At 44.9% G+C, this 16626-nt stretch overlaps 1 protein-coding gene across 1 annotated transcript; it reads left to right on the forward strand.

Annotated features, from left to right (window-relative positions):
• Positions 1 to 692: 692 nt before the first annotated feature.
• Positions 693 to 16153, forward strand: LOC102625094 (beta-glucosidase 11-like). The gene is made up of 13 exons (XM_052432511.1): positions 693 to 983; positions 1126 to 1189; positions 12221 to 12273; positions 12485 to 12560; positions 12664 to 12735; positions 12845 to 12932; positions 13045 to 13297; positions 13948 to 14063; positions 14192 to 14412; positions 14686 to 14717; positions 14817 to 14892; positions 15390 to 15480; positions 15754 to 16153. The coding sequence occupies exons 1-13, from the start codon at positions 855 to 857 to the stop codon at positions 15956 to 15958; spliced, it is 1476 nt and encodes a 491-aa protein (XP_052288471.1). The 5' UTR covers positions 693 to 854; the 3' UTR covers positions 15959 to 16153.
• The last annotated feature ends 473 nt before the right edge of the window (positions 16154 to 16626 follow it).

Here is a 16626-nt window from a genome sequence, read left to right on the forward strand (position 1 = left end):
ACGAGTTGAGTTGAGTTGTCTTAAGTTGTCTGGAAGATCATGTCAAAAAAAAAAAAAAGTTGTCTGGAAGATGGGTTAGGCTTTCAAATGTGTTTTAGCAAGCAGTTCTAATGGAGTGAAATGAACTTCAACACGCTATATAGTATACTTTTTCAATTAGCCTACGCTCTCTCTCCGAAGAACAGCTTAGGCATTTTCTTTCCTTCGTCTTACAAACAAAAAAGAACGGATCGGGTCCAACAATAACTATTTTGTTGTACCCATCGCAATCGAGGGACAACGACAATACATACACTCAAGTCAAAAAAAGAAGGGGCCAATAAAATCAATTTTCTTAATTCTTTACTTGAAAAGGTCAAAAGAAGACGACAGGCTAGCTAGCTAGCTAGTCGCAAAATTCATACACTCAAGACAACGACAATACATACACTCAAGTCAAAAAAAAGAAGGGCCAAATAAAATCGATTTTCTTAATTCTTTACTTGAAAATGTTAAAAGAAGACGACGGACAAGCTAGCTAGCTAGCAGGTCGCAAAAATTCCGTTCATTAATGCAATGGATCACAATCACAATCACCATCACAGGGTCTATTAAATTTTAATTTGGGTCGTTGGTCATACATGAGTAACACGAGTTACGCGATGGCTTTGAGACTGTGGCTGACTGTTTTTTTTTATTTTTTTATTTTTTTTGTACAGGTTAGTTAGCTTATCTTGAGTTTTCTCCATAAGAAGGATCAATGAGAGAGCTTTACTCTGTATACTACTGCTAAACTCAATAGCATTTCCCACTTCCCAGTCTCATAATTGTAAAAATAAACAACAACAACAATTGCCCGCTTACTTCAGTCTGTGATGTTGAGGCCCTTTTTCTTGCTAATATTTCTGCTTAATTTGGCAGCATCAGCACTCACTGCTGTTGAGTATACCAAAAATGACTTCCCACCTGGCTTCATTTTTGGTTCTGGCACTTCGGCTTATCAGGTCCACAACTAATTCTAACTTCTTCTACTCAGCTATCTGATCCGTTTCAGTTTACACTTTTAGTTTGTTGATTAGAGGGGAAGGAAGGGAACAAAAAAAAAAAGACACATCAGATTCTTATGATATGTAACGTGTAATATAGGTAGAAGGGGCAGTAAATGAAGATGGAAGGACGCCCAGCATTTGGGATAATTTTGCACATGCCGGTCAGTTTTGTTCTTTCAGATTAAATATGAGTTTTGCCGAACCCCTTAGTTTATCATCACTCCTTGTTATGTTCATGATTGTATATGCTGAGGTTGGCTGTTGAGTACATAAAGGCACCAAGTCAGCCATGCTACTGTTTCCGCCCCGGCATGGACCATTTCAGCTAAGCGGTACGAGCAGAACACGGGGGCAAACATGAGCCGATCAGAGATGGTGCAACCAGGGGAACATACCGACCAGAAGTATATGCCGAGCCAATACTCATCCCCAGGAAAGCGGGAACACGATCCCACAAGATCGCGGTAGTTGCGCTTCTCCCAGAACGGTTGAAGGACACACGAGATCCACGTTTGCCCACAATATAACAGTTAGAGCTCCATGAGGGGCTACCACCACCCGAAAAAGGAGGGATAAGGGGCAAACGGAAAACGTGGGACAAAGGGCGGCTATAAAAGAGAAAGACATCGAAGAAGAAGGGGACAGAAAAATTGAGAGAGGGAAAACGCTGCCAAATTGCAACCAGATTAATTCCTTGCAGATTTTGAACAAACTTCGTGAATCCAAATTATATTGTTTTCCCGTAAACACCTTGTACTAACTTAGGCATCAGAGGGTTTACGCCGGCAAAACCACCGGCGTCTCTGATCCATTTTTAGTGAACGCAGGTCTAGTGAGAGAAAGGAGGGTGGTCCCGGCCTTAGTGGTTCGAGCAACAGTCGATAACTTAAGCGTTGGTGAAAGGATCTGGTCGGTCTAAGGACGAGCAGATTTCAGCATCAACATTTTGGCGCCGTCTGTGGGGAGCTGAGTAAAAAGCTACCACCAAATTAGTAAGTACCGGAGAAGCAGCGAGCAATTGGATATGGATGTGTCAAGAAATGATACTTTAAGGGAGGACAATGAAACGGTGGAGACAATTACTCTCCGGGAGATTGCAAATGAAGCCCGAGAGAGGATGATGCAAGATAGACTGGAGCGGATGGAGAAACAAATGGAGACTCTCGCGGCCGTATTGTTTGAGCTGAGGGACGAGCGGAGAAGGGATTGTGAAACCCCCGTGGGAAGAGATGGAATTGGAGCAGAACCCAGCCTCCGGGGGCGTAGGGTCGGGGAAATCCCTCCGCCCGCAGACCAACCTAACGGAGTGCATCCCCACCGAAGTACTGGTCGGGTCCCAGGGGAATACGTAGATGGAGGGAGAGACCAAACTCGCCCCGGACAGGTACTAGAAATAAATGGCCGAGGGGCCAGTGTTGATGAGGGAGAGCTCAGACAGCGGTTGCAGAACGTCGAGCAGGAGCGTGATCAGATAGCTGCACGTGATCCTGATCGTGCTGTAGAATTGGAGGGGGAGGTGCGCAGATTGGCGCATGTGATAGAGGAGATGCAGGGCAAGAGGAAACCCCCGAGCTGGAGGATAATGCTAGATGAAGAATCCCCGTTATCCACTGAGATCATGAGTACCATAATCCCAAGGGATTTCCGCTTCCCCGACCTCAAATACTCCGGGCGAAGTGACCCGTTGGTGCACATTGAGCGTTTCAACGACATGACGGGTGTGCAGGGGTTGACACCAGCTCAAAGGTGCAGGGTGTTCCCGTTGACACTAGAGGGACGAGCCCGAGAGTGGTACCGCAAGCTTCCCCGAGGAGGAATTAAGGGTTATGAGCAGATGTGCCTGGAGTTGGCCGAACAGTTCCGAGGGGCAGTGGCCCCAGAGGATGACATGATGGAATTGATGGGGATGAAGCAGGAGGAGCATGAATCCCTTCGAGATTTTGTAAAACGATATCACCGAGCCGTGCTGGATCTGGGGGCTTTTAACCACCCACAGGCGTTGAGGGGATTAAAAGAAGGTGTGAGAATCGGCCGATTGTGGTATAACTTAAGAAGCCCCCTCGTACAGAATTACTCGTCGGGATATGAGCAGGCGAGACGAAATATAGAAATCGAAGATGAGAAATCGGCAAGAATTAAAAGTGAACAGCTGGAAGAGCTGAGACGGAAGGAACGGAGAGCCCCGAAAGAGTGCGGGTCGGGAAAGCGAACGGGAGAATCTTCAGTGATGGGCGGAATATCAGCTCGTTCCCGCCCATACCCCATAGCTCCGAGAGCACAACAGTTCCAACACAGCTGGGCTCAACCTTCGCGCCTCCCGATCCCAGAACGGCAACGAGAATTCAGGCAGATGACTGCCCACCCTTACCAGAGCAGTCCCAGAGGATTAGGTGCAACTAATTACAGGTCTGGACGACCCGAACAGATACCGGCTATGCCGGCCCGAGGTAACATTCATGATAGCCGAGCAGTGCAGCTAGTAGACCAGAGCTTGGCCTATAAGCAATACACTCCATTAAAGATCTCCATGGAGGAATTGTATGAGAGGATCGAAGGACGAGGCCTGCTGTACCCTCCAGCCCAAATAACAAAACCGACTCACCGACGGGACAAGAGCCGATTCTGCAAGTTCCACGACACTCACGGTCATACTATCAGCCAATGTCGTGACCTGAAGATTCAGGTGGAGGATTTAGTGAGGAACCGATACTTGGACGAGTATGTAGACGGAGTGTCCCCTGTCATGGAATCACAGTACACACGGGATGAAGGAGTCGAGAGGGATTTGGAACGTGAACAGCCGACCATCCGTGTGATAGCAGGAGGGCCAACATTGGCCGGGGATTCAAACAGAGCACGGAAGAACTATGAGAGATATGCCATGACCGGCAGAGAGGTGCTTCTAAATTTGCCAGCAGCCAAGAAGGCAAGAGTGCGGCAAGTTCCCATCATGTGGACGGAGGATGATGAAGAGGGCATTTTGTATCCTCATGAGGATGCACTGGTGATTAAAGCATTGGTTGCTAGCACAGAATTGAGGCGAATACTGGTGGATACGGGCAGCTCAGTCGATATTCTATTTAAGTCGGCCCTAGATGATATGGGGATTTCAGATTTAAAGCTGGAGCGGACAAACACATCATTAAAGGGATTTGGAGGTGGACGATTAACTCCCATGGGGGTCATTGAACTCCCAATTACTGTGGGGACAAAGCCCTTTGAAAGAACGATGATGCTGGACTTTGTCGTGGTAGAGGAAAGAAGTCCTTACCAGATGATATTGGGGAGACCCTTCATGAGAATAAGCCAATGTGTAATGTCCACGCATTATCTGGCGTTGAAATACAGAATAAATGGAGTTGTGGGTGTAGTAAAGGGCGACCAGAGAATGGCAAGGAGCTGCTATGCTACAGAGGCCAAGGAAACGCTGCAGGTTACCTCTCTAGATAACCGAGGAGATTCAAGAAATGGTCGCCAGGAACCTGTTGAGAAGCTGGAGGAAGTTGTTGTAAGCAGGAGTGACCCTAGCAGAGTTGTTAAGGTCGGATCAGAATTGGGCGAAGCAATAAAGGCCGAGCTGGTGAAGTGTCTACAGTCCCATGCAGACATATTTGCCTGGTCTCATGAGGATATGCCAGGTATTGACCGCGGGATAGCTTGTCACAAGCTGGCGGTTAAGAAAGGGGCAAGGCCAGTGAGGCAGAAAAGGAGGTGCTTTAACCATGAAAGGTACGAGGCCATAAATGCCGAGGTGGAAAAGCTGCTGAAAGCAGGATTTATAAGGGAAGCCAAGTACCCGGAGTGGATTTCCAATGTGGTACTGGTAAAGAAGGCCAATGGGAAATGGAGAATGTGTGTAGACTTCACGGACCTCAATAAGGCATGCCCGAAGGACAGCTTTCCCCTACCAAGAATAGATCAGCTGGTGGACTCAACCGCGAGTCATAGTCTGCTCAGTTTCATAGATGCCTTCTCCGGATACAACCAGATACCCATGAACGAGCAGGATGAGGAAAGCACCACCTTTATAACTAACATGGGTGTGTTTTGTTACAGGGTGATGCCTTTTGGCTTGAAAAATGCAGGAGCTACCTATCAAAGGTTAGTGAACAAGGTCTTCAAACCATTGATCGGTCACACCATGGAAGTATATGTGGACGATATGATCACCAAGTCGAGGGAACCGAGAGATCATGTGAAGCACCTGGAGGAGACTTTTGAATTGCTGAGGAGGTACGAAATGAAGCTGAACCCGGAGAAATGTGCATTTGGGGTCGGCTCGGGCAAATTTTTGGGGTACCTGGTGAGCCATCGGGGAATTGAAGCCAACCCAGAAAAAATACGGGCGGTAATAGAAATGAGGTCCCCACGAACAGTTAAGGAGGTGCAGAGCCTTACGGGGAAGTTGGCAGCGTTGAACCGATTCATTTCGCGAGCCACTGATAAGTGCCACCCTTTCTTTCAAGTCATAAAGAAAGGGAAGAAGATGGAATGGACACCGGAATACGAGGGGGCATTTGGACAGCTGAAGGAATACCTAGCCCGCGCCCCGCTACTGTCAACTCCGAGAGAGGGTGATCAGCTGCTCTTGTACTTGGCAATCTCTAAGCAGGCTACCAGCTCGGTCTTAGTCAGAGAAGAAGAGGGAAGCAACACCCGGTATACTACACAAGCAAGGCCCTGGTGGACGCAGAAACCAGATATCCGCTAATGGAGAAGTGGGCGCTGGCTTTGATAACGGCAGCACGCAAACTCCGACCATACTTCCAAGCCCACCAGATCGTTGTGATGACTGACCAGCCACTTCGGCAAGTGCTTCAAAAACCAGATGCGTCTGGTCGGTTAGTAAAATGGTCCGTGGAGCTGAGCGAATTTGACCTGTCCTACAGGCCCCGAGGAGCAATCAAGGCCCAAGCCCTGGTAGATTTCATGGTGGACCGTGTTGAACCAGGGGAAGAGGTCCAAGAGAAACAACCAGCAGAGCAAGAGGATTCAAAATGGATATGGCTGGTAATGGTTGACGGATCATGTAGTGAGCAAGGATCCGGAGCAGGAGTTGTAATACGGAGCCCAGAGGGAACCGAGATAACATATGCGGTGAAGTTCGAATTTCAGCTCACAAACAACCAAGCTGAATATGAGGCATTTCTCACCGGGCTCGGACTTGCACACGCTCTAAGAGCAGAGAGGGTAGAAATCAGAGCAGATTCCCAGCTGTTGTGTAATCAGCTCAATGATCAGTTCCAAGCAAGGGGAGAGAAGATGGGTCTTTATTTAAAGAAGGCCAAACAGATGGTTAGGCTTTTCCAAGCAGTGGAGGTAAAACAGATATCCCGGAATGAGAATTTCCGAGCCGATATGCTGGCTAGGATGGCAGCCGTTGCAGATCCCAAATTACCGAAGTCAGTTCCACTAGAGGTAAGGACCTCACCAAGTATTGAGGAAGAAGCAGAGGTGATGAGAGTAAGTATTGGAGAATCCTGGATGGACCTGATTCGCGCATATGTCCGCGATGGAGTTTTACCAGAGGACAAAAGGCAAGCAAGAAAATTAAAATGCCGAGCAGCAAGGTATACGCTACTGGATGGAGTGCTGTACCGCCGAGGGTTCACCTTGCCCCTTTTGAGATGTTTGGATAACGAGGAGGCGGATTATGTGCTGAGAGAGATTCATGAGGGAATATGCGGCAATCACTCGGGAGCAAGAACTTTAGCCTTCAAGGCACTCCGGCAAGGATACTTCTGGCCAACCATGCACCAGGATGCCAAAAGGATGGCCAAGAATTGTAAAACATGCCAAAGCTTCTCCGAGGTTCCTGCACAACCACCGGAGAAACTGACGGCTATGACATCCCCATGGCCTTTCGCTCAATGGGGAATCGACTTGATTGGTCCATTACCTAAGGGACGAGGAGCGGCGACACATGCAATCGTGGCAATAGACTACTTCACCAAGTTGGTGGAAGTAGGAGTCCTCAGCCAGATCACAGAGAGGAAGACAACAGATTTTATTTGGAAAAACATCATCTGCAGATATGGGATCCCCTACGCCATCATCACAGACAATGGGAGGCAATTTGACAACGGCAACTTCAGGAAATTTTGCCGAAACCTGGCGGTGGACCTGAAGTTCTGCACCCCCGCACACCCCCAGGCAAACGGGCAAGTGGAAGCAGCCAACAAGGTGATAAAGAAGCTCCTAAAGACTAGATTGGGGGAGAAGAAGGGAGCTTGGGTTGACGAGCTACCAGGGGTACTGTGGGCCTACAGGACAACTCACAAAACCGCCACATGAGAAACACCGTTCGCTTTAGCTTTTGGTCATGAGGCGGTAATCCCAGCAGAGATTGGAGTGGGGACACATAGAACGGAACATTTCGTTGAGGAGCAAAATGATGAGCAGATCTGCTTAAGCCTAGACCTGCTGGAGGAGAAAAGGGAAGGGGCCTCGCAGAAAGTGGCCCAATGTCAGCAAAGGGTCATGCGTTATTACAACAAGAATGTACGCGTGAGGCAGTTCCGAGCAGGAGATTGGGTACTTAGGAAGGTGAACCAGAACATCAGGAATCCTAACCATGGCGCTCTTGGCCCAAAGTGGGAAGGCCCATACCGAGTGATATGAGCCACTGGACCAGGAGCATATAAATTAGCGTGCCAAGACGGACGAGACGTGAAGAGGTCATGGAACGCCGAACACCTGAAGAAGTATTTCCAGTAAGCAAAATGCTCTATTAAATCCTCACTCCGGCAAGTTATTTCTGTTACAATGCCTGATGGCCTGTCGCACATGCATATATTCTATGTTTTTGTAATACATTCAAATTTCAATAAAGATGAATTCAGCATGAAATCCCCCTGCTAGCAAGATCAATAAAAATTTCACTAAGACAAGTGCCACTTCTGCTCGGTCAACGAAGACCAGCAGCTAAATTCTCTAAATTTCACTAAGGCAAGAGCCTACTTCTGCTCGGTCAACGAAGACCAGCAGCTAAATTCTCGAAAGTTCACTAAGGCAAATCAGTGCCTATTTCTGCTCGGTCAACGAATGACCAGCAGCTAAAGCTACGAACACTCTCCTAGGGCAAGTGCCTACTTCTGCTCGGTCAACGAAGACCAGCAGCTAAATTCTCGAAAGTTCACTAAGGCAAATCAGTGCCTACTTCTGCTCGGTCAACGAATGACCAGCAGCTAAAGTTACGAACACTCTCCTAGGGCAAGTGCCTACTTCTGCTCGGTCAACAAAGACCAGTAGCTAAATTCTCGAAAGTTCACTAAGGCAAATCAGTGCCTACTTCTGCTCGGTCAACGAATGACCAGCAGCTAAAGCTACGAACACTCTCCTAAGGCAAGTGCCTACTTCTGCTCGGTCAACGAAGACCAGCAGCTAAAACTTCGAAAATTCTACTAAGGCAACAAAGTGCCTGTTTCTGCTCGGTCAATGAAAGACCAGCAGCTAATTCTACGAGAAGTTTACTAAGGCAAGTAAATACCTACACCTACTCGGTCCACTAAAGAACCAGCAGGCAAGATCAGATAAGTTGTGCAATTATTTTGCAGAAACAGTCTATGAGTAGACATTAGACAAGGGAGCCAATAAAGAGCATCTGAAAATTTATTAATGTTCAGTTGGTTACAAAACTAATGAAGATCTAAAGTCTATACAAAAATAGACCTAAGGATTAGGAGGGTCAACGGCTTCAGCAGGTGAAGGATCAGTTGTCCCAGGAGGTGAAGGATCAGCAATACTGGGAGGAGGCGGCATGGATCCTTGTCCCGTTTCAAAAGCACGTCCCCCAGCTCCCCCCTCCTGTACCTCATATAAAGGAGCCTCCACCTGATTCTGCTCACCTTGCTCCTTATCTCCCTGGCCGACCCCAGCCATGTACCTCTCCACTCCAGCCTCCAGCTTGCTCATATCCAGCTCGGGATATTCTTCCTTAAGCACAGACATGATGCACTTATAGGAGAAGGCAACCCCAGAGTCATACTCGGCATCCAGCCGATCGTCCACATCAGCAGATTTGCCTTTCTCCTCAGCCAGCTGCTCACCCAAGGATTTGATTTCCCCCTCAAGGGCAGCCCTCAGAGTATCCCTTTCAATTTGAGTAGCCTGAAGATCAGATCTCAGGTCACCCAACTCGCCCTCAAGCTTGGAGGAAGTGGACTCAGCAACAGCAACTTTCTCATGAAGCTCCGTAAGCTGTTTGTTCAGCTCGGCCAGTTTCTCCTTGGAGCGGTCAACAGATTCAACTTTCTTTTTCAACTCTTGGTTATCAGTCTGGAGCTTCTTCTCATGACGAGCGGACCCGATCTTGTAGCACGAGACCATTGTGGCCAGCCTGAAGGAGACTCTCTGAACAGAAGCGGCCAACTCGGAGAGGCTCATGCTCTCGATGTCCTTCACCATCTTGGGCCTAACCGATTTTTTATAATCCTTCTGATATGGGCTCAGGTAGTCACCTTAATCCCGAGATGGAAGAGGAGAAGATATGTCCCCAGACTGCAAGCTGACCTCAGGATTCTTGTCGGAAGTTTTCTCCCCACCACTCTTACGAGATGGAGGAGGGGGCAGAGCAGGAACAAGCGCCTTGAAAGGACCGACGCTGGGTTTCTTCGGAGGAGGAGGAGGGTTGCTGGAGCTACTCGAGTCCCGACCACGCTTCCTGCTCATCGCGCTGAGGATCTTGTTATCCATCCCGGCAGCTATGTCCACTAAGCCCGAGCTGACCAAACTTGTTGGTGACAGGAGGTCTTGGCAGGTAGACGCGTTCAATAGAGCCGTTTCCACCTGAAGCAAAGGCCGATCTTCAAGCCCCCCGATCAAACCCCACGACTCTGAAATAGCACAGAAGGTTAAAGAACTCAATAAGTAGCAATCTAATTAAGAATACATGCAAAAATGAACGACCTGGGGTGACAAAATGGGTGGGAAGATAAATGTCCCCACCAAGCGACCGAACCGCTGGACACCAGTTCCCTCCAGCAAAGAAGAATTTATTCTTCCAATTTTTACATGAAGATGGAAACCCAGTGATCGGTTTCCTCTTTGCGGAACTGGACATGAAATAGTACCAGCCTGCCTCCTTCGGGCTACTCCGCAGCTGGTACAGATGCTTCACTTCAACAAGAGAAGGCTCCTCCGACCCGCACCTCTCCCACAACACAAACATTACCGAGAGAACCCTCTACCCATTTGGGTGTAGCTGACCTGGGGCCAGGTGCATACCGCCCAGTATCTTGGCAAAGTAGGATTGAAGGGGCAGCCGAGCTCCTAGTCTGAAACTCTCCAAGTGCATCGTCACATACCCATTCGGAGGACGACTAGGGACATCATCTTTTCCAGGAACTACAAGAAGAACCTCGTTGGGGATGTTATAGAGGTTCCTAAGTTTAAATAGATCAGTGGGGGTGGTAGCACAAGCCATGAAATCAATAGGGTAGGAATCAGCCTCCACCCTATGGCCTAGGTTCCTTTTCTGAGCAGGTCTGCTCGGTCCAGAACTGCTCCCCTCACCATTACCAACTCCTTCAGGGATCCCAACCCCACCAAAGCTGTGGTTCTCACCACAGCCCGACGCAGGTCCACCTCTATTCCCTACAAGCTCCAGTTCAGGGGAAGGAGAGATAACCAAAGGGCGTGGGTATTCAAGGGTATCCCTGCCATGGGGAGAACCTACACTACTGGAGGGGCCTAAGTAATCAGTGGGTATTGGCACATTGAGGCCCGAGTCCCCTGATTCTTCATCACCCTCATCAACAAGTAACTTTCTTTTCCGGTTTGACATATTGGAATTTCAAAAGAACACCAAAACAAACCCAAGTGCACGGATACAAAAAGGGGCAACACAGGACCCAAACAACAACAGCCAAAGAAAAGGTTAAAGGCTATACCTGGAATAGACTGACACTGATAGCGCTGCCGCGACAAAGAAAACACCCAGCAAATGGATACTCCGGACGCTGGAAATAGTGAGCAAAGTTCAAAGAAATTTTGGTTAACGGCGGAGAAAATGAATAACAAGATGATGATGACTCCAGTCTAGGGATTTGAAACGAAAAGGGGGAAATGGAAGCATTTAAGTGATGGGATATGCCAGCTCACCCCCCCATATATCGAGGACGGATAGCCCGTCGTTTCAAATTTCAAATACGAAGAGTCTGGAGATGCCACGTCACCAACCGTTACAAGAGGCCAGGTTAGATATAAGCCCAGATATGCAATGAACATGTTCACTTAGGCCCATGTTCAGGTCGGAGTCTCCCCAGAAGAGAAGCTCCCCGGCTGGTGAGATTTAACCATCAGTTTCTGCTCTTAACTCATTTCACTCGCCAAACCAGAAACTGGGGGACTGGTGTTGAGTACATAAAGGCACCAAGTCAGCCATGCTACTGTTTCCGCCCCGGCACGGACCATTTCAGCTAAACGGTACGAGCAGAACACGGGGGCAAACATGAGCCGATCAGAGATGGTGCAACCAGGGGAACATACCGACCAGAAGTATATGCCGAGCCAATACTCATCCCCAGGAAAGCGGGAACACGATCCCACAAGATCGCGGTAGTTGCGCTTCTCCCAGAACGGTTGAAGGACACACGAGATCCACGTTTGCCCACAATATAACAGTTAGAGCTCCATGAGGGGCTACCACCACCCGAAAAAGGAGGGATAAGGGGCAAACGGAAAACGTGGGACAAAGGGCGGCTATAAAAGAGAAAGACATCGAAGAAGAAGGGGACAGAAAAATTGAGAGAGGGAAAACGCTGCCAAATTGCAACCAGATTAATTCCTTGCAGATTTTGAACAAACTTCGTGAATCCAAATTATATTGTTTTCCCGTAAACACCTTGTGCTAACTTAGGCATCGGAGGGTTTACGCCGGCAAAACCACCGGCGTCTCTGATCCATTTTTGGTGAACGCAGGTCTAGTGAGAGAAAGGAGGGTGGTCCCGGCCTTAGTGGTTCGAGCAACAGTCGATAACTTAAGCGTTGGTGAAAGGATCTGGTCGGTCTAAGGACGAGCAGATTTCAGCATCAACATTGGCACTGAAATTAAACGAGAGTTCATGCTTGTTTATGAGATATTAGATATCAAAGCTTCACCCATAGTAATTTTTCATTGATTTACTATCACTGTATTTATCAAAAAAATTTCTTCTATCAGCTGTGTTGGGTTTTCTCTTCTAAATTTTCAGGGAATGTGCTTGGCAATGGAGACATAGCATGTGATAAGTATCATAAGTACAAGGTGGACACATCATGCCTTAAATCATTATGATTCTTCACATAAAGCTCAAGTAAAATTCAATTACAGTTCATCCTCATTTTGTCTATTGAAACTAATTGAAATGGTTATACGACAATAACCAACCAACAGCTGGTTGATTTTGCTTGTTCATGCAAAACATTGCATCTTGTGGCACAATGATACCTGTGCAACCCATGTGCTTTTTTTTCAGGAAGATGTGAAGCTCATGGCAGACACAGGCCTAGATGCCTATAGACTTTCCATCTCATGGTCAAGACTAATTCCAAGTATGATAAGATACTCCTGGCTTTTATGAACCTTATAACAATTATGCAATTTCTGAGTCGTTCTCACAGATTATCCTCATTTTCTTCTATCTTTCTTGTTCAGATGGAAGAGGACCTGTCAATCCAAAAGGTTTACAGTACTACAACAACCTCATAAATGAGCTAATCCGCTATGGTCGGTTCCAGTTTTTCATTACTACTTATAGAAACTCAATTTCTTTGCATATATTTAAGGAAAGTACTTCCACTATCTCCAATGTACCACTTTTGTTTGAATCAATCAGGAATCCAACCGCATGTCACATTACACCATTTTGATCTTCCTCAGGCACTGGAAGATGAGTATGGCGGATGGATCAATCGAATGATTGTGTATATTTCTCAGTTCCTTGTGGTTTTAGCTTACCCTTTTGTGCTTGGTTAAATAAGCAAATCAATAAAAGTGTTGATGACTGTGTCTATATTTTCTCCATTTTAAATGCAGGAAAGACTTCACAGCTTATGCAGATGTATGCTTCAGAGAGTTCGGCGATAGGGTTTCATATTGGACCACTGTGAATGAGCCAAATGGATTTGCAATGGTAGGTTATGACTTCGGAATTGCACCACCTAAACGATGTTCTTCTTCATTCAACAACTGCTCTAGAGGCAATTCTTCCACTGAGCCATACATGGCAGTTCATCATCTCTTATTGGCACATGCATCTGTTGCAAGATTGTATAAAAAGAATTACCAGGTAATATCCAAAAAAATTTCATTCATGTGCTTCAGTATTTCATCTAGTGTGTGACTTAGTCAATCATTTATCCTTTCAGTTATTTATATTGAGTTCAACAAGAAGTATTTGGCTTCAGCATCAAGCATTTATAGTCTTTCTTGTTAGAATAGAAATTTTGTGTCCGCACATTACTTCCTTAGATGTCAATTTTTGCCATTGCAATATCCCATATCGCTTTGAGTGTGTGAGAGAAGCCTAATACTTATAGAAGGTGATCCACATTTATAAAAGATTGTATAAAAAGATCCACACTTTACTTATAGGCACCCTGAGAATGAATCCGTAAGGGTTCAGTATCAAAATGGATTATATCTTGTCAAATCTAGGTTGAGTCGTAAATGATGGGCAGAACCATTCTTGATTAGAAGTGTGGGAACTGAGTTTCTAAGCTTGGTAGGTTGTACGTGCTTGGTTATAGGAGAAGTCTAGTGCTTATAAAGGGTGATCCAAACCTTAATTGACAAGACACATTTTGAGTGTATAAGCATCCTGAAAATAAATTCGTGACAGTTTAGGTCCAATGCTAACAATTTATTGCCAGGTTTAGTTTTGGGTCATGACAGTCATGTCTAAAGATATTGGAATAATTGCAACGCATGGTGATGCAGGACAAGCAACATGGCTATATAGGTCTAAGCATCTTTTCATTTGGGGTTTTTCCTCTTACAAACTCAGAGGAGGATGCAATTGCAACTCAAAGATACTTTGATTTCCTGATTGGTTGGTACGATAAGAATCTATATGTCTTGAGCTCTCTGTTTGGCTCCTCTTCCATATAATGTCACTTTTTCCATTAACCTAATTATTTTAAATTTCAGCTGTAGCTAATATTTATATTGCACTGAATTTCAGGGTTGCAAATCCGTTAGTGTACGGAGACTATCCCAAAACAATGAAACAAAATGCAGGCTCAAGACTTCCAGCTTTCACTGATCGTGAATCCCAACAGATTAAAGGTTCTGCTGACTTTATTGGAGTGATAAACTATTGCATGATTTACATCAAGGACAATCCCAGCAGTCTGAAACAGGAACACAGAGACTGGAGTGCAGACACAGCGACAATGGCTTTTTGTATGTTCTCTACATATCATTAGTCTTGCTTTGCTGATAAATGGTTGAATTATGCATGAGTTGATTCCTCTTTGACTCTATCAAAGTTCATCTAGTCAAACTCATCCGTGGCTTAATTTCAATCTAGAACTTCCATATGGTGGTCCTTTTATACTTACGATCTTGTAACTGTGTAAACTCATCATATATACCAAGTTGACAAGTCATTCTTTTTTAAAAAAAAAAAATTGTCTGCCTAATTGAGAAACTAAAACAATTGATTGATTGTGGCAGTTGAACAAGATACTGCTGCATCATCAAATGAGGTGGGACTTTTAAGTACACAATTAAAGTATTTGTTTAATCTACTTGATTTAGTTCACTGCATTCCTAATTTTCTTTGTTTGACACAATCTTCAATACAGCCCTCAAGCCTGCAAATAGTGCTGGAGTATTTTAAGCGAGTCTATGGCAATCCTCCTATTTATGTTCATGAAAATGGTTCTCTCTTTCTCTCTCTTTCTTTCTCTTTCTCTATCTATTTATCTATCTATCTGTTGATTCGTGACGACTAACTACAGTAAGTAAACTTGCATATGCTGATCTTTTTCTTGAACTGATAAAGTATTTAAAAAGGTAACAGATGAAGAATCAAAGGGCTGAAATCCCTAATCATGCTGCCTGGTCTGCTACTTGAAAAAAAGAAAAAAGAATCATGCTTATTTCTTTGATATTTCCATAAATCATCTAATTTGAGTATGCAACAGCATATAGTGGTGGCTAATTACACATGGAAACATACCCTACTATATTATGCGTAAAGGGGGAAAAAAACAGAAAGAAAGACCGGCAGTAGCTATTCTCGTGGTGGCAACTGTGGTTTTGTGTCAAAAGATAATTGTCGTCAGATGCAACATTAATATAATATAATCAATACTTGCTTCACTCGTTCTTATTTTCTAATTTGTTTTGTTTTATCATCAAATGATTCTTATCAGGTCTGGCCACCCCACACCATTCATCGTTGGAAGATATATCCAGGGTTAAATATTTGCACGCATACATTGGAAGTGTGCTTGATGCTGTGAGGTAATGCCTATTTTATGCCAAAGTAGACCCCTTGAATGTCTTTTAGATTTTTTTGAGGGCAAAAAAGAGCTCATACGCATTTGACTCAAAATATTTTAACAGAAAATTAGTGTATTATGGAATGGTTTTGACTGTTGGCATCATATAAATGTAGAGCTTTTACAAAGTCCATCATTTCACCTCCTTTCCATTTTTCCTGAAATGAAGTTAAGTGATCTGTGTGTATAATCTAACTTCTTTACTGTTTGCTTTTTATTCTTGGACAAATGGAAGAAATGGATCAAATACAAGAGGGTACTTTGTATGGTCCTTCTTGGACGTGTTCGAGTTGTTGGATGGCTATGCATCAAGCTACGGCCTGTACTATGTTGACCGAGATGATCCGGATTTGAAGAGATATCCTAAGCTCTCTGCACATTGGTATTCACAGTTCCTGAAGAGAAGAAGCGTGAGATCAGATGAAGTCTTTACACTCTGAGAAAAAGTTTTCTAGTCTTTCTTACTATCTTGACTTTCAGTAGGCCAAGATCTATGCAAATAAAGGATTGCTTTTTTTTTTTTAATTGAAAAAAAAAATTCGGATCCTTATCTTCTTATGATCTACTCTACAATGAGGACCAAATTCTACAATTACGGTATCATGATCAATAAAGTTCATAATGTTCCTTTTTAATTATCTATTGATTTCTTCGGGAACAAGGCACATTTTTCTGCTGAAAAGAATAGGTTTTTATAATTTTTGTTTTCTTGTTTTTGTACGAGGAACGAGAAAAAAACTCCTGGGAATACTCTGAATATTCAGCTCTCTACGCCAAACATTCAGGCACAAAAAAGAAATTTATAACAGGATACAAGTACCATTGCAACATCACATAACTGGGAAAAAATTCAGTTCCGATTAATTTTTCTACAGCCAGAGAAGGAAAACCAATTAATTACATACATTGCCAGCTAGGGGTGGGCACGGTTCGGTCCGGTTCGGTTCGGATCGAAATTAAGCAGAACCGATTTAAATCGGTTATTTTATAAAAAAAACCAAATAAGAACCAAACTCAATAAAAACTGAATATAAATGGATCTTTTCGGATCGGTTCGGTTCGGTTTGGTTTTTTCGGTTTTGGGCCTATTTTCAATTTCTAAATTTTT

Source organism: Citrus sinensis, chromosome 8, assembly GCF_022201045.2.
Source record: "Citrus sinensis cultivar Valencia sweet orange chromosome 8, DVS_A1.0, whole genome shotgun sequence".
Taxonomy (NCBI): domain Eukaryota; kingdom Viridiplantae; phylum Streptophyta; class Magnoliopsida; order Sapindales; family Rutaceae; genus Citrus; species Citrus sinensis.

Coding starts and splice junctions, on each gene's coding strand:
- LOC102625094 (XM_052432511.1), top strand. CDS start 855: ATGTTGAGGCCCTTTTTCTTGCTAATATTTCTGCTTAATTTGGCAGCA. Junction 984..1,125: donor CTGGCACTTCGGCTTATCAG/GTCCACAACTAA, acceptor CGTGTAATATAG/GTAGAAGGGGCAGTAAATGA. Junction 1,190..12,220: donor GGATAATTTTGCACATGCCG/GTCAGTTTTGTT, acceptor CTAAATTTTCAG/GGAATGTGCTTGGCAATGGA.